The following is a 19092-nucleotide window of genomic DNA, read 5'->3' as shown; positions in this document are numbered from 1 at the left end:
ATTCGTTCATCAATACTGTCCATTCTATTGGTAAGTTTTTCCACAACTGACGTATATTTAGACATTTCGAGTCGAAAAATTGCAAGCTTCCTTAGTTTTAATGCTCATGTTACAATCCTTGCAACTCCACTTGTTATTATTTCGAGCATCCGGATAACACGTCTTATGGAATAGCACTGAACATTTTTTACACTTAGCGCCATCTGACCCCTCTGCGAAGAACCTTCCACAGTTGTTGCACTTTGCCATTATAAATTATTTTTTTAATTTGCTATGGGTGTACTAGATGACAATAGTAGCACGAAGATGATTAAATTATTTTTATTGAATGAAGATTTAAATGTGGGTAAGCAGAAAAAAAAAAACACTGGTCGTAGAACTATTTCGGGGTTTTATGCAATAAATAGACTTTACACACTGGTATAACACTGTATGTCACAGGTAAAATTATATTACACAAATATTTCCACTTTTTACGTCCGGGATTACACTTTTTTCACTAATTTACGAATAAATTGCGCGACAACTAATGTCAGCAGCTCCAAACGTCAGACGATGCATTTTTCACATATACAAGAAATATCCATCATGATTACACGATGATCTCTCACTATATAGTTCATATAACCGTTGTAAAAATACTAAGAAGTATGATTGACTGTTCTATATTACTGACCAAAGTCTGTCTGGCAGTCCCTAGTAGAATGTCAAGACAACAGCCTATCTTTGCTGTACCATTCTGTCGCACAAATTATAGAAGAAACACATTTATTTTAAGAGCTAAGCAGTCATGCAATCATTTTTGTAACCCGGATAAAATCAATCTTTTTAGCACCAGTATTATATTATTATTCAGTAAGAGCTCATTTGGTAAAAAAATTTAGCAGTGATTAACAAATTAACATAATGCGTGAAATTACTACTTTTTTACCATGCTTTCACATTTGAAATGACGATGGGAGTGCGAGAAGTTTTATTTTATTTAATAATTTTATGAAGTATTTAATCATTTTTAATTATAATTGTGTTGTTTGTTTGTAATTTATATGTTACATTTGGTAATATTATATTTGTTCATATGTACATGTGGAAGCCTATTATTAGCTAGAATGAATTATGTTTGTAAACTATTTTAACACAACCAGCTGTTGGCTTTCTTAAAAATATTAAAAAATATTATAATATATTGTTTAACATTATAATATAGAACGTCATTGAAAAGAGCAAACATTTTTAAGTTTACGCGGTGACCATCTTGAATTTACAAGTATCAAGTATGTACCTACACAAGCGTCATAATCTTTTAATTATTAATTAATTATTAATATTTTAAAGTATTAGTTTACTCCTCATAAAAGAGAGAGATCCAGATCGATCATCATAATTTAAAGTTGATTCTTAAAGAGGAACTTCCAATAAAAATAATACTGTTTCATAGCAACAAGTTAGTTATTCATCTTCAAAATATACATACATCTAGCTAATATTGAATTATATTAAACGCCCTATATAAATAATACGATGGACGTTCAGTAAGACCAAACTTAAAGTATCGATATCGTTTAATCTCTAGCTGAGAAGTGATCTGTCACGAATGGAAAAATATTTAAGAAAGATATTTTTGTTTAAATGAAAGTAGGCCTTACGTCATCAAAATGAAAAGCAGAATTTTATTTGTCTTGGAAGTAAAAAATATTTTCTAACGATTAATTCAAAACAGAAAATAATACTAACTGATGGTAAGATATACCTCCATTTTATACGTTTTGAGTTTGTCTATCGGTGTTGCACTCTTAAACAGCACAGTACGGTATTTTTTACGAGATTTTTATTCAATTGCTCTCAGAAACGGACTGATATACGGAGCGCGTATAGTCAGTTGAACATTTGCGGAACCGAGCACAATTAGGGGGACGCACGCCCCGCCTACATGGTTTTTCTGTGTTTTTAACTATGAAGCCTCACCTGGTGCCCCTGTTAACAACTGGTTTAATAGTTTAAATGTGGTCGCACTAGACTTACCGATGATTTGCGTGAGGGACGGCCTTATAACAGCGTTGTGCGGCGTATAATAGAGACTGATATAAGAGTGATCTATCATCAGATTAGGGCAAGTGAAGGCATCGGTGTGAGACAAGTGCACAAAAGATTTGTACCCGGTCAATACCTCATAGTTTGACTTAGGCCCAAAAAGTGGGCCGTGAAATGGTTGAAAGATTTAACGAAGGTGACTTGGTTTCTTTCGCGGAGTTGCCAACTAAAGTCGGAACTCGGAGCGTGTTCTTCAGAAGGAAATCTAATAGATTGATCTTCTAAGAACTTTCGACCTTCATAATATTATATCCTTAACAAGATCGAATAAAAACACCTTTAAAAGTTTCTTCACAAAAATAACATTTATTTATCTTGTATCATAGTTGCCATATTCTAAAATATTTTACAATAATAACTTGTTTTTTTTTAAATAATATGTAGGTATATAAATAACATAAAACATACTTATAATGTGGTGAACAATGAGTACGAGCCCAATTCAAGTGAGATCAGACCTAACTTGTACATGTTCGTCTAACTCATAAAACTTCAGTTAAGTTTTACTTGTTGGAGCAGGACGGTCCATCACAGCCGTGGGGAGCGAGTCAAAGTTCATTAATTTATAATGTTCTATATAATATTGTATTTCTCTGCAGGACAGTAGCCTCTGTTTATCATCTCCCACACGCGTGAGCTTTCTTCACGAATAAGAACGTTAAAAATTTAGAAGGTGATCATGAGGGTACTTTTAATATTCCGCGCACACACACACACAGTACCAGTCACTCACGTGACCACACAGAGCGACTTGTCGGCTGCCGCGGCCGCCCCGCCCGCCTCGAATATCGCCGTGCGCGCCCCCGACTCCAGCGACGACGGCGCGTCGTCGGCCGAGCGCGAGTCCGAGGCGGAGTCGTCGGCCGGGTCGGAGTCCGAGTGGGTGTCGGAGGCGGTGTGCGCGCGGCGCTAGGGCTGCACGTCGCACGTGAGCCGCAGCAGCGTGGCCAGCAGCGCCGAGTTGGCGGCCAGCGCTCCCGCCAGCTCGTCGCCGGACGCCACGAGCGCGCGCGCGCCCGCCGCCGCCGCGCACACGGCGCCGGGGCCGCCCGCCGGCTGCTCCTGCTCGCTGCCCGCCTGTATATATATATAGTAGGCACACATCATTCAGAATTGTGTCCACACACTCGACGTATTCTCTGACACAGAAAAACGTGAAAAGATCTAATGAATGATCTCCTAAATGGAGACAGACGGACCGAAGTCCTTATACGTTTCTCTTGTATGTACCGCTGAATCTAGTTTGTGAGCTCCGCTTCGAACTTCGGCAGTCCGCGGACGCTCCGGTCTTCTTGGGTATCACGGGTGCCGGGTACCCCGGGTACCGTTAGATAAAAAGTTTCAGCGTGGTCCACGTATTGCCCTCCTGGCAGATAGACTCGGCTCTGCGGCATATGCCGTTAAAAAGATTAGAGAGTACCCGAATGTTGCGACCGCTACATTAGTGAACTTTAGTTTAGCATTATCTATAAATAAATGTTAATGTATTATTAAAAATAGCTCTGTCGTAGATCCTCCTTATCCACAGCTGATATCCGTCCCTGGGCGTCCACAATTAGGGCCTGTACCTGACAGTGGTTGCCCATGCTGCCCCGCGTATTCTGGAGGGGGCAAATCTGCGATGACTCGGGGCAAACAGAGCAGGAGGCTCAAACCACCCTCCTCCACACTCGCTGTGGACTTTTGCAACATCAGGGGGCTTCGCTCAAATTTAAATGCCGTCCACTTTCACCTGGAGACGGCGAAGCCGGCCCTGCTCTTTTTAACCGAGACACAGATATCCTCCCTGGCTGATTCATCTTACCTTTCCTAACCGGGGTATAATTTGGAACACTCCTTTATACCACGGGCTGGCGTGTGCGTTTACGTCAGGGAGGATGTCTGTTCTCGACGCCTGAGTTTTCTTGAAGGACAGGACCTATCCATCATCTGGCTGCGTGTAGACTGCGATGACCATCCGCGAATCTACGCATGCCTGTATAGGTCCCATAGCGGTAACGCAGAGACTGACCGGCTCCTCGAACACATCCAAATGGCTACAGATTCCGTGTTGGAGCAGATCCCCACTGCAGAGATCGTGTTTCTTGGCAATTTTAACGCCCAGCATGCCTAATGGCTAGGCTCACGTACCACCGATCATGCAGGGAGATCTGTTCACGACTTCGCCTTAGCATATGGTCTGACGCAACTGGTTATTGCGCCAACGCGAATCCCAGATGTGCAAGATCATACACCTTCACTGTTGGACCTTCTGTTGACCTCACATCCGGACGGCTACCTAGTTTCCGTTGACGTTCGTACTGATCCGGAGCACCGTGCCGATCACGCGCCCAACACGGCCCCGCTTCTTAGGCTGTCGCCGCGTGTGGCACTATAGGTCAGCAGAGTGGGACGAGAAGCGGTGCTTTTTTGCATCCAACCCGTGGAGGCAGATCTGTTTTTCGCTGGGAGATCCAGATGCCGCTGCTGATGCTGTTGCTGATGTGGTACTGCAAGGTATGGAACTCTTCATTCCATCCTCCTCTGTGCCTATCGGTGGCAGGTCCCAACCATGGTTTGACCGCTCCTGCAAAATGGCCTCTCGCCGAAAGCAGGAGTGCTATCAGGCTTGGGTCAATGCGGTGGTATCTAAGGATGTGAATTCCAGCGAACTTAAAAAACACTTCAATCATGCCTCCAGGTCCTTCAAAAGAGTTATTGCTGACGCGAAGTCGAAGCACATTGGCAGAATTGGCGAGAGAATTGCACGCCTTTCCTCGGGAACTCATGCGTTCTGGTCGCTCGCCAAGGCTGTCCAAGGAAACTTCTGCCAGCCAGCCATTCCGCCACTGCACAGGGATGATGACTCGCTGGCCCATGACGCGAAAGAGAAAGCTGATCTCCTGGGCTCCCTCTTCGCGTCCAACTCGACTCTGGATGACCAAGGTGCACCACCACCGCATATTCCGCGGTGCGATTCATATATGCCGGAGGTAAAAATCCGGCATGGTGATTCACAAATCGAGCGGGCCCGATGGCATTCCCCCGATAGTGCTGCGGACATGTTCTCCGGAACTGGCGCCGGTCCTTACCCGTCTTTTCCGGCTCTCCTACTCATCAGGCGTAGTCCCGAAATTATGGAAGGCGGCTTTAGTGCACCCGATCCCTAAGAAAGGTGTACGCTCAGATCCGTCCAATTACCGCCCCATTGCCATTACCTCCATTTTCTCCAAAGTAATGGAGTCGATCATCAACCGCCAGCTCTTGGGATACCTAGAGGGGCAAATGGGTCACTAGCTTTTTGGCTGATCGGAGCATCAAGGTTGTTATCAACGGTGCTTGCTCCGACTTAAAACCCATAAACTCTGGTGTCCCGCAAGGCTGTGTGCTATCCCCTACGCTGTTTCAAACTGACACTTACAAACTTCGCTGCAAATCAGCAATATTCATTGCTATGCGGACGACAGCACGGGGTATGCTTCCTACACCGGCCGTGCCAACATGTCCCGGGATAGCGTCGACGAGAACCGGATCAAACTTGTGTCTGAAATCGAGACTATGCTTTGCAAAGTCTCGGAATGGGGCCGACAAAATTTAGTCCAATTCAACCCCAAGAAGACACAAGTTTGTGCGTTCACCACTAAAAAGTCTCCCTTTGTCGTATCCCCTCGATTCGAGATCACTCCTCTAACTGTCACAGCCTGTATTGGCATACTTGGCGTCGATATATCGAGCGACGTTCAGTTCCGTGGTCACTTGGAAGAGAAGGCCAAACTGGCCTCTAAAAAGCTTGGTGTACTCAGTAAGGCGAGACAGTACTTCACTAAAAGCCACCGCCTGCAACGTTATAAGGCGCAAATTCGGCCTCACATGGAGTACTGTTCTCACCTCTGGGCGGGTGCTCCCCAGTACCAGCTTCTTCCATTTGACCGCATACAACGAAGAGCGGCTCGAATCATCGACGATCAAGTCATCTCCGATCGGCCTGATTCTCTAGCATTGCGTAGAGATGTGGGTTCTCTCTGCATCTTCTACCGCATTTATCACGGGGAGTGCTCAGAGGAGCTGTTCGGGTTGATTCCAGCGGCCGAATTCCACTATCGGACATTACGTGCAAAGTATAATCCGCATCACGTAGACGTCTGGCATTCCACAACCGCGCGTTTTCTTCGAAATTTCTTGCCTCGCACAGCCACTTTGTGGAATCAACTACCGGCAGCGGTCTTCCCGAACAGATACGACTTAGGGACCTTCAAGAAAAAAGCATACTCCCACCTTAAAGGCCGGCAACGCATTTCTTGACACACCTGTTGTTGCGGATGTCCATGGGCGGTTGCCTCACCTCTCCTCATCCCGTGAGCCTCTTACCCGTTTGCCCCCTCTCATATAAAAAAAAAATATTGTATATTTGATTCAAAAATATTCAAAGTGAGTTAAGCGAGACATGGACAATTGTTCAATGATTCGTCAATTATTTTTTCTAAATGCTCAAGCAATAAATTAATTTATCACATCAACATGCTGTTGTTTCAATTGACTATGCCCAGCCAATTTCCTATCTAGTCCTAGCAACCTTTTGAACGCAATATTTTTAGAATGGCCATATTTACAAAGCGGATCTTCAGATCGAAAAGGCAGTTTGACTACACATCGACCGTTTTCATCTCTTCGTGGTAGTTGCATAAAAGTCCTCACACGCCTGTTCTTCAGGCGTGAGAAGCCTTCAAGGCTATGAATCAAGATTTCATAATCGTTTTAACACTTCGTTTTCCTCAATTTGAGTTGTTTTGATTTGTAATAACAGTGTTATGGGAATTCAGTGAATTTTGTGATTTACTTTCCTGCAATCCATCTTAAATGAGTGTCTTGTGCGACTGCAGAGCCCATAGGACTCTCGATTAAACTAACTTTTAATATACGACAGTACAATTCCGCCTTAGCAAAATATCAATTCTATTAGGTATATTGAAAGTTGGGTCCGCTTAATTCATACGGCTTTACAAATAAAATTGGCATAAAGCTATAACTACGCATAAACCAAGAATATGTAAAATGTTTACAAATAGACATTTTGTTTACGAATGGTTTGTTCGGACGTATAACGTTTCCCGCGTTTATTTGCAAGGCAGCTTGTCATAAGAAAACTTCAGATTTATCATTGTATTGACAGTGTTGTCAACGATAATGTAAAAATTTTGCATTTTCTTTGTTTATCATCAGTTATAACTTTATACCAAGTTTATTTGTAAGGCCGATACTGTGAATTTCTGGCCAATCGTGAATTTCAAATTCTGTATCTGGTATAACTGAGGTCAGTGAGCGTAACACATGCGCAGTCACTTTTAAGGAGAATGAAGGATCATGACACGATTGCATGTTAATCTTAACAATGAGTCTAGAGACAATAGCGCCATGACAACCTCCTGTTCCAGTAATCGTAATTTTAGATACTTACTTTTTCAACCGAAGTAATTGTGCGGCTGCCTCGGTTTTAAAGGATTCTTGCGATCCTATATCCAACAACGCTATCAAAATTTGCGAAGACCCATGTTGTGACTCGGCTTTTATTAGAGCCGTGGCTAACAGGACTTGACCCTGCGACTTCATTCACAATTTTTTTACTTATACCACATAGTGGGGTCTCGGAATTATTTTCATGTGAGGTGGTCTCTGAAGGGGCAGCCATTGCACTAGTGCCACTGGGGATTTTTGGGTGTAGCAACGTATGGTGCTTTCGCTTGCAAATTCGCCATTCAGAAAGAAGTCTACATTCTTTTGAAGTGTGATTAACTTGGTAAACAATTACAACATACCCCTAATACTTTTGCAATATCACGGCGCTCGTCACTACTATAATTTATATTAGGTCTTTACCTATGAAATTGCCGTTTTGTATGAAAAAATTTAAAATAATTTTTTTCATGTATTTTTTATTTGTATTAATCCAAGTAACCACCCATGCAATTAATGCATTTTTGCCACGTAGTGGCAGTTTATTGATGCCCTTCTTAAAGAAATCAGCTGGACAGGAGGCAACAAATTTTTCAAAGGCATTTTGTACTGCCTCTCAGGTATTGAATATTTTTCCCGCCAAGAAGTTATCCAAATTCTGGAAAAAGTAGTTGTCTGTAGGCGCAAGGTCTGGTGAGTAGGGCGGATGACGGAGAGCTTCCAACCCCAGTTCTTGCAACTTGGAGACCGTCTGCTGTGCAGTATGAGGTCGCGCGTTATCGTGTAGGAGCAGCGGAGACGAGCAATTGACCAATGCTGGTTGGAGATGTGCCAGCTTCTCCATCATTGTGCTCAGTTCTTCACAGTACACATCTGCAGTAATGCTCACCCCGTTTGGTAAGAAGCTGTGATGAATCACACCGGCGCTAGACCACCAAACAGTGACCATCACTTTTCTAGGGGTAAGTTTTCGTTTTGAGCATTATTTTGGTGCTGAACCAGGATCCAACCAACTTGCTGAGCGCTTGCGGTTATCAAACAGAATCCATTTTTCATCGCAGGTAACAATGCGGTTCAAAATCCTTCATTAGTGTCTGTTGAGCAGTACAAGGCACGTCACGACGCGTATTTCGCGCTGGATATCATTGAGTTCGTGGGGCACCCATTTGTCAAGCTTTTTTACCTTGCCAATTTGACGCAAATGGACCAATATTATTTTGACGCTTACACGTCGAAAGCTGCTGCTTCTTCAGGCGTAGTTTGTTTATCATCATCTTCCACAATCGCCTTTAATTCGTCATTCTCGACCAAAGTCATCGGACGAGCAAGAGATTCATTTTTCAGGTCGAAATTTACAGAACGGAAGCGAGCAAACCAATAACAAGTGGTGCGTTGGTTTGTAGTGTTAGCTCCGTAAACGTCGTTGATGTTGCGTGCCGCATTTGCCGCGTTGCTGTCTCGAGGGTACACATATTCCATAATTACTCGAATTTTTAACGTATCCATGATGAGGAAAAAGATTGAAATGCGATGAAAATGTAACAGTAATCAATAAACAAATGACTACTTTTGGAAAAAGAATTCCATGTTTTAAAATAAAATTAATTTGAAATAAGAATTCTTAGCTAAACAAAAATTATTTTGACTTGAAATGGCCAGTACTGCAGAACGGCAATTTCATAGGTTTCTCTGAGCAATGCGGATATGAAACTTAAATAACGCCATGCAATACTTTAGAATGAGGTGTTGAAAAGGGAATCGCTTTCGATTTACTGTTTGGTCCAATGAATTTTAGGGCTTGGAAACGTGTCTCAACAAACTCGCGAAATTGCCGTTATTATTAAGAGATGGCCGTTCGTCGGATGATTTACTAACATGCAATTCCAACTGCCTTCTCTATTCTACGTCCAACTTCAAATTTATGTTATAAATAAATAACAATATATCCCATGAACTAACGTCAATACCAAGATTGGTTAGTTCATATAAACAATCGCTTGTTACATTTAGCAAGTTTTTTAAAGCACTGATTTTGTCATAATGTTACGGTGACTGAACAATTTTTTTAAAATACAAGTTTGATAACGTTACCAACTTCTACTAATAACACTTCTAAATCAACTGCGGTCATACAATTAGAATTGAAATATTGTTGACCATCTAGTATTGTTGTTTTTCAGGTGTATTTCACGTAATAAACTATCCCAAGCACCAGCTTCCTGTCTACGAGAAATCCATTCTCGAACCCAAATTAATCTTTTTTTCTTATTCAACAACAAAATAGTTAATGCAGCTGCCACACGTGGGCGTCTTGGTGGCATGATTTCACACTATAGAATAGAATAAATTGCGATTGTTCAAGTACACTCGGAAGCTCTCTTGTGTAAATACCTCCGCAATATGTTTATACTGATTAATGTTATGAACGAATACAGTCTTAACAAGCTGAATGAAAAAAACATCGATAGCCCAATACTCATTAAATAAAATTATTAACTCACTAGATATATATAAAAACTGCATCAGACCATTGATAGCGTGTTTTAATATTCATAGTGCGCGATCTAATAGCGGGCACCGAAACTAAGTGAATAGTTATACAATTATTGTTATTTCTCATTTAAGTTTAATTTATATAGAACTAGCGGCCCGCTCCGGCTTCGCACGGGTATGTAATTATTTACGATCATCACATTAGAAACCTCAAAAATAACAGTATTTCTCCACTATTTAATGGATTTTTTTGTACATATAAACCTTCCTCTTCAATCACACCATTATTTTTATTTTTAAATATATCATGCACGCAGTTTTTGCTTTGAGTTTAAAAATTAAACTATAATTACAATAGTATTATATTTCCACGATTCATTTCACTGCACTCGTTCACTTGGACTTCCCTAGACGTCATGACACTTGGATATCATCCCCACCATATGAATGTCTGACGTTCCTCTACAGTGCGGTTTTTAAGGAATTTTCGTCCACGTACAACCAAATGCACATGTATGAGCAATGGAATGCTCGGTGATCGGTCATGAACGACACTACATGGGTACATTGTCCTTAACGGCTGGCAACATAAAGTCAAACCAACAAACATAACGTATGTTGGATGTTGTGTTTCTACACACACTTGGTAATGTTACTGTAACAGTCCTCACCTGCAGCGCGGGCCGCAGCGCCTGCTCCGTGTCCTGGTGCCGCGCCGCCATGGCTAGCAGCTTCAGCTCTGCCGCGGCCACGTCCTGCAATTTTTTTGTTTTATTGTACTCTTGACAGTACTGACGACGAGGACGTATGAATATACTAAAAGTAGCGCACTACTCTTGATTTGCTACTTTGACGCATGACTCTGTATCGCTCGTATCACGCACCGCACGCAGGTCGCTCTATGCGGCAATTAGTTTTGGGCCGACTGCGATAGTAGACCTGATAGTACCAGCAGAGTCATTTATAAGCTTCGTGTGGGCACTTGAAGGTATATTATCTCAAGTAATGGGGAACAACATGTTGGCCGCCATGTCACAGGAACCCTTTGATATGCCATGCCAAAGCTTTAGTTTTTCTAAAACAATACATACGGCTACAAATATTCGTAATTATTAGAAATAATAATAAATATAATAAAAAAAATATCGAAGAAGCCAAAAAAACATAAGAGTAAGTAAGCATTTTGCAACAATATTCAAAGATTTTTTTTTATTAGGTTAACTAAACGGGATACACTCTTAATATTGTATAAAACAGAAAAATACGTTAACATGTTCGGGCGAGTGCCTCCTTCTGGAAGTGAACACAGCATGCTTTTAAATGTGTTCCAGAATTTATATAAAACTAAAAAAACTTAAGCTAGATGAACACAATTCAACCCGACAGTCCCAAGGCCAATAATCCGCTTTTTCTAGCAGAAGTCTTCAAACCTAGGGACTGACGGTTTGAATATGTCTACCTTCTAACAGACTTCAATATACAGAGAACAAATGCGATATAAACTAGAATGTTGACCATAATTTGTGCGTGTTGAGTGTAGACTGAACGTTTTCCTATTAATAATACGGCTGCAATGCCGTGGGACAGCCAAGTTAATTTTACTTAATAATAGAGGACTGTCTATATGGCAATGAATCAGTTTGTGTAAAATGACAAGGTCTGAAACTTTCCTACGCTGTACAAGAAACGTCATGCCGAAATGCACAAGTCTAGATTCGTAGCAGTCTAACCGACGACAAAGATTACTTGTATATGAGAGATGATATAAAAATTTCGACTGCACCTGTTCTAACCCCTTAATATGAACTTTGTAAGAAGGGTTCCACACCGGACTACAATACTCTACAAGACTACGCACGTAGCTGTAAAAAGTATCTATGACACATCAGGGTCTTTGAAAAATTTAGTTTGTCTAATCACAAAACCTGAAAGACGAGATGCCTTTTGTGTCATGTATGAATGTATATGAATATGTATATGAATGTAGTCAATGTGCTCTAAAACCTAATTTTGTGTCAACCATGACGCCTAAATCTCGCATTGTACAAGCTTCTGTTAGTGGACACGCATTTATGAAGTAAGTAAGTAGTGAAGAATTTTGTTTTCGAGAAAAGTTTAAGTAAAAACATTTTTAAGGAATTTAAAACCATCCTATTACTAACACACCAATCGCAGATCGTATTAAGATCACTTTGTAATATGATTGTATCTTATGTAGATTTAATTTCACGATAAATTTTTAAGTCGTCTGCAAACATTTGAAATTTGGATTTTAATTTAGTCGCTAGATCATTCACAAAGACCAAAAAAAAAGGGGCCCTAAATTGGAGCCCTGGGGAACCCCTGATGGCACGGCTCTTGAAATTGGCTCAGGTTGGAGGTTGGCAACCCTAGCAATGTGACGTAAAATTAACAGCTGTTTCTTAATATATTTAAAATAATTAGAAATATTGAAAATAAAGAAATCTTGAATTGTTATTGTGTACATAATAAATATATATAAGCACATAATAAATATATATATAAGCTAATGGAATACTAACTGAGTTGTACCGGCCCAACTGTCATACTACAAAAATTCAAAAACATAAAAAACGAGGGAAGTATTCTGTTTTAATGGTTGTTAGCGTTGTAGTGCGTTGTTGTTTCGAAGCTATATATAGGCTGCACTAAAAGTATCGGGAATGGAATATTTTCACTGCTCCTGTCATATTAAAATCTTTTTAATTGAAAACTCCTTGGTTTTAAAAATCGAATACCATTTATTTATTTAAAAAAAGATTTTCGGTCTTGTCAAACTTGTTTAGTCGTTGAGAAAATGGAATTGACTTGAGAAAATTCTAGAGCAATGATTTATTATGACTTTCGAAGTGGTTTAACACAAAAACAGTGTGTTGACCGGATGATTTCTGCATTTGGTGATGAAGCCCCATCCAAAACCACAATTTATCGCTGGTTTGCTGAATTTCAACGTGGATGTGTCAAGTTCAGTGATGATCCCCGTCAAGGTCGTCCTAAAACTGCAGTCACCAAAGAAACCGTTGATGCTGTGCGTAAGCTGATTGAGGAAGATCGACATGTGACATACCGCGAAATTCAGGCAACTTTAGACATTGGCATGAGTCAAATACAAATAATCTTGCATGAACAATTAGGTGTAAAAAAGTTGTTTTCCCCATGGATACCGCATTTGCTCTGTGAAGAGCAAAAAGCGGCTCCCGTTACTTGGTGCGTCAGAACTCTCGAAAGATTCAGGATCCTCAAATGCTGTATACAACATCGTATCAGGTGACGAATTTTGGATATACGCGTACGAACCCGAAACAAAAAACCAGTCACGAGTTTGGGTGTTCGAAAATGAGTTAAAGCCAACAAAAATTGTTCGTTCACGGAGTGTTGCAAAAAAAATGGTGGCCACGTTTGTCTCCAAAACCGGCCATGTTGCGACTATTCCTCTTGAGGGACAAAGAACGTTTAATGCAGAATGGTATGCTAGCATTTGTTTGCCACAGGTCGTTTCTGAACTCCGTAAAGAGAACTGCAACCGCCGCATCATCCTCCATCACGACAATACGAGTTCTCACACCGCGCACAGACCAAAAGAGTTTTTAGAGCAAGAAAACATAGAATTATTAGACCATCCGCCGTACAGCCCTGACCTAAGCCCTAATGATTTCTATACTTTCCCTAAAATAAAGAATAAATTGCGCGGTCAGAGATTTTCATAACCTGAAAAAGCTGTGGACGCCTACAAAACGGCCATTTTGGAGACCACAACTTCCGAATGGAATGGTTGCTTCAATGATTGGTTCCATCGTATAGAAAAATTTGTCAAATTTCACGGAGAATACTTCGAAAAGCAATAAATACATTTTTAAATAGTAATGTTGTGTCACTTCCTTGATTCCCGAAATTTTCAGTGCCGCCCTCGTATAACACTTTAACACTGCTCACAGTTGTGAGTTACTTTCATACTCACTACATTGACCCTGTTTGTCTCTCTCAACTTGACAAAAACGTGGAAGCTGAGCTGAAGACCAGAACATCAACTGCCATCCTAATAATAGCAAGGAAAAAAAAAAGAATAATTCTCTAAGTAATCAAAATAATAGCATTATTAAATTTTAATAAAACCTAGCATTAGCAATTAACCATACCAAACCATTGAGTTCTGCATTTTTGGGAGTTATTCTGTAAACCCGGGGAGAATTTTACATATCCTCTTCTCACACACTCTTGTTATACAACAATATTATACAAAAGCTTTTTATTTTGACAGTTACCTAACAACTGCCTACAAGTTCCCAAGACTTCAAGCTTTTACATGCAAACCGGGAAAGCTACCATGAAAGAAATGGAAAACAAGTTGAACTGTGCTGCTAAGAAGCTAAAGAAGTCAAAGGATCTTTGTCAAATACTATTAAAACGGGAAGAGTGTGAATTGGAGATCCAAAAAGTAATTAAAACAAACTCTTCTCGTAAATCCGAGCTGGCAGAGATGCACCAAAAATGTTTAGATTTAACCTTAGAAAGGGACAGCTTACTTAAAATCATAAATTCATTTGACAAATGTAGTTCAGAATATGAACGGTCTTTAAGTCAAATAAACCTATTTGAGTCTGAATTGCTTCAAAAACAAAGCATGGTATCTGTAGATTCAAGAAATGAAAGCTCCTCTAATAATAAGAATTATATTACAACAATTTCACATAAAAATATAAAGAAATATTTAAAAATAAAAAGGTTTATAGTAAAAAGTAGCAAACTCCTTAATAACAAATTCCTAGGCCAAAATTTTTGTAAAATAAAGTCAAAAAACCAAGAGTTGCTGAAAAAATTACATAAATATAATAGGGAACTAACAGAGTCCCATACAATATATAAAAAAAAGAATGTTGCAATTCATTACTGAAAAATATAATACAGCTCAGGAGCAAATATCAGAACATATTAAGCAGGCTTATTGCTTAATTCAGTTAGGCAATGAAAATATGGAACGCTTTGAATCTTTCATAAACAATAATAATAATATGTGCCACTGCTCCAGCACAACTAATATACATTTGTTAGATAAAGATCAACACCCAAGTGTATCCTCATTAAAAAAAAAGGATGGATACAAGTGCACCAAGTAAGTTTGTACTACTTTCAGACAAAATTGGCCAAGGGTTTGGACCTTAATTAAATAATGCATTTGCAAAGAATTGCGAGGTGATATATATATATATGTAAACCCAATATAACATTCAATAACCTCGTAAATACCATACCAAAAATAAATCCAAGACATAAAACAATCATAGGTATAATGTTTGGTTATAATACTTATAATATTAGAAATAAGACCCTGATTAAAAATATAGAAAAACTTATTAATATTTGCAATAATACCAAATCCAAAGTGATGATGTGTACATTCCCATACTCCTCGGATTTGACACAGGAGCAAAATAGAAAAATATTTAAATTAAAGACAAGTTTGTATAATGCGACATTCCACAATAGAAACTTTAATTTTATTTGATACAAATAATTTCATTAATTATAAGCTGAAATTAACAAATGGTAGCCTATACCTACCACTTAGATTTAAGCGATAGCTGGCTACGTTAGTAGCTTATAGTTTTAATAAACATGCCTCTATTGGGCAAAACTGTGAAGTAACTGACAAACAGGCCTCTATTGGGGATTAGTATTAGTATTAATGTACAAAAATATAACAATGAAGATTTTTCTTCAAATAATTTAAATTAAGTTATTCAACAATGGAGGACAACTCTTGCAATATCATACAACATTTAACTGTTACTGCTAGAGATAATAATAATATAAAGCTCATAAATATTGTTCACCAGAACGTAAAGGTATCTCAAGTAAGGAATTAGAAATTGAACTGTTTTTGAGATGCTGTAATATAGATATATTATATATTACAGAACATTGTAAGTAAAAGTCATCAGCTCCAGTTTTAGAAAGTGTATACCGCCCCCCCCCCCCCCCCCCACTGCATCATATGAACAATTCCAACATAGAATGGAGGAGGTACTATCAAAATTTAGCAAAACCAGCAAGTCAATCATAGTGTGTGGAGATTTTAATATAAACTTGCTTGAATCTTCAGCCAATTGTACTAGCCTTAAAAATTTATTTCAAAGTTTTAATTTGTTCCATGTATTTTGGGAACCTACTAGAATCACTTCTACAACAGCAACCTGTTTAGATAATATTTTACAAATGTTACTATTACTAGTAAACTCATAATTAATAAACTTCAGTCCGACCATAGTGGGCAACTTATAAAAGTAAATACAAGATTGGACAATGTCAGACCAAAAAGGTGACGATTATACCAGTCACGGGTAGCCGTCTTGAGAGATTTAGAAATAATTTGGTAAATACTATACCATTTTTACACTGTGGTGAAACTGCTAATTTTCACTATAACTTAGTCTTCAATTCATTCCGTGAGGAATTTGACAGGATTTTTACCCCAGTAACGGTAACAGTAAACAACAAACATTGTTGTAATGATTGGGCAACAATGGGTATCCACAAAAGTCGTAAACGCTTATATGACCTATATTATGAGAAACATTACAATAATAGTGAAAATTTTAAAATATATGTAAAAAATATTTCAAGCTCTTTAAAGTAGTTTGTCATGAAGCGAAAACACGTTTCATTGCAGATGAAATTAAAAACAGTAATAATAAAGTAAAAGCGACTTGGACTGTAATTACCAATGAAACTGGTAGATCGAATTGCCGTAACACCTCTATCTGTTTTAATATTAATAATCGCGTTATAAATTCGGAAATAGAAATTGGAAATGAATTTGATAAATACTTCTCCGAAATCCCGATTATCACGACCAAAGACCTTAACTCTTCACCAAAAGCAGCACATGATATGCTTAAATTACACGTACCAGTATCTACCACTGATTTGAAATTTAAGTATGTTACAGGTAGCGATATAATAATATAGTATAATAAGTAATAATAGTAATATAGTAATAGTAAATCTTCAAAGAAATAAAATTAAAAAAAAAAAATTACCTATGGGGCCATTCGACTAATATTGTGAAATACATACTTGACATTATAGCACCTGAGTTAGCAATAACATTGAATGCATAGATGAGGGTGTGTTCCCTGACCTCATGAAATACAGCAAAGTTATACCTTTGTTTAAATCGGGCAGTTCTTATGACCCTGCTAATTTCAGACCTATTTCAGTGCTGCCTGTTTTTAGAATTATTTTAAATATTTGAAAAACTTTTGCTTCAACAGCTTCAAATTCATATTTGTAAATTTATGAACAAAAATCAATTTGGTTTCACTAGGGGCTTATCAACAATTAATGCGGGTACTAGACTCATTGAGCATTGGGCATTTTTTGTGATTTGTCCAAAGCATTTGACTGCGTCCACCATTAAACTTTACTCCTAAAACTAAAGCATTATGGAGTGAAAAATAGAGCCCTAAATCTGTTAAAATCATATTTAAGCGAAAGAGTTCAGATAGTCGATGTAAATGGCAAACGGTCTTTGAGTAAACCTGTGGGAATAGGTGTTCCACAGGGTTCTATTCTCGGTCCTTTCTTGTTTCTTATATATATTAACGATCTACCGTTTGTGGTAGATGATAGCCATGAGATTGTTTTGTTTGTTGATGATACTTCACTTATTTTTATCGTGAAGCGACGTGCAGATATTGATGACGAGGTAAACAATGCACTCTCAAAGATAGTGCGTTGGTTTGAGACGAATAATCTGCACTTAAACGGTAAAAAAACAAAATGTTTACGGTTCATTACACTAAACACAGCGGAGGTACAAACCAACGTACTTATAAATGACCAGAGATTGGAACTTGTGGACACTACGGTCTTTTTGGGTATCACGTTAGATAAAAAGCTTCATTGGGGTCCATTTATTGCCCTTCTAGCAGATAGACTCAGCTCTGCGGCATATGCCGTTAGAAAGATTAGAGAGTATACGAATGTTGCGACCGCTAGATTGGTGTACTTCAGTTATTTTCACAGCATCATGACGTACGGTATTTTACTATGGGGTCATGCTGCTGACATTGATATAGTGTTTGCTCTGCAAAAGAGAGCTGTTCGTGCTATATATCAGCTTGGTTATAGACAGTATATCAAAGAAAAATTTAAAGAAATAAATATTATGACTGTTCATTGTACATTAATGTAAATTTAATATACGTTCACAAAAATCATCACCTCTTTGCTCTTAATAGTGATTTTCATTATTATAACACTAGAAATAAGGGATTGCTTGCCCTATTTCTAGTAGGCTTTATAAGATACATAATAGCTTTGAGGGTAAATGTATACACTTCTATAATAAAGTCCCAGCCACTGTTCAGGCATTATCATATATAAATAAATTTAAATGTTTTATAAAAAAATGTCTCTGTCGTAAATCCTATTATTGAATAGATTGTGATTATTTTATAGCGATAGAAATGACTGTACAATACTGTATATTTTTATTGAAAAGAGCGCAAAAAAAGAATGCTGGGAGAGTTTCTTGCGCCCCTTCTTCTCTCTCAGAGAACCATTTCTTTCCGAAGCGGTAGTAGCATCTAGTAGTCTAGAATTCTAAAGGAATCAATTTTGAGAAAATAAATGCCTTTTATGCCTTTATTGAGTTAAAGCCACGGATCTTTACAATCTGGGAACGGTTTTGCAAATAGGATTCGCACCACCGCAGTAGAGAGCCACATATTCCTGCGTGACCAAGTTTTTCTATGAGCAGTACGTGGTCAACCACATCGAAGGCTTTTGATAAATCAGTGTAAATAGCATGCAATTCGTGACCATCTGTGAAAGCTTGAGTAATGTTACTAACAAAATCCACAAAATTCGATGTAGTTGATCTACCAGGTAGAAATCCATGCTGTTGGGGTATGCAAGGGTTTAAGGTGGAAAACATATTTTTCTGAACGAGTAATTCAAACAGCTTACTGATAGCAGACAAAATTGAGATCTTCCTTCTTGTAAATTGGACTGAAGTGCGCAACCTTCCATCTTGAGGGGAAAGTTCCACATATT

General features: G+C 38.8%; 1 protein-coding gene across 1 annotated transcript in view; it reads right to left on the bottom strand.

Moving 5' to 3' along the window:
• Nucleotides 1-2369: 2369 nt before the first annotated feature.
• Nucleotides 2370-19092, bottom strand: part of LOC126977930 (serine/threonine-protein kinase TBK1) — a 35043-nt gene continuing 18320 nt past the window's right edge. The window contains exons 6-7 of the mRNA XM_050826622.1: nt 10686-10769; nt 2370-3168 (exon numbers count right to left, since the gene is read on the bottom strand). Of these exons, the coding sequence (XP_050682579.1) occupies nt 3001-3168; nt 10686-10769 (252 nt within the window). The 3' untranslated portion in view covers nt 2370-3000. The remainder of the gene's footprint in view (nt 3169-10685; nt 10770-19092) is intronic.

Source organism: Leptidea sinapis, chromosome 46 (assembly GCF_905404315.1).
Source record: "Leptidea sinapis chromosome 46, ilLepSina1.1, whole genome shotgun sequence".
Taxonomy (NCBI): domain Eukaryota; kingdom Metazoa; phylum Arthropoda; class Insecta; order Lepidoptera; family Pieridae; genus Leptidea; species Leptidea sinapis.
The sequence above is the reverse complement of the archived record's forward strand: the minus strand, read 5'-3'. Positions and strand labels throughout refer to the sequence as shown.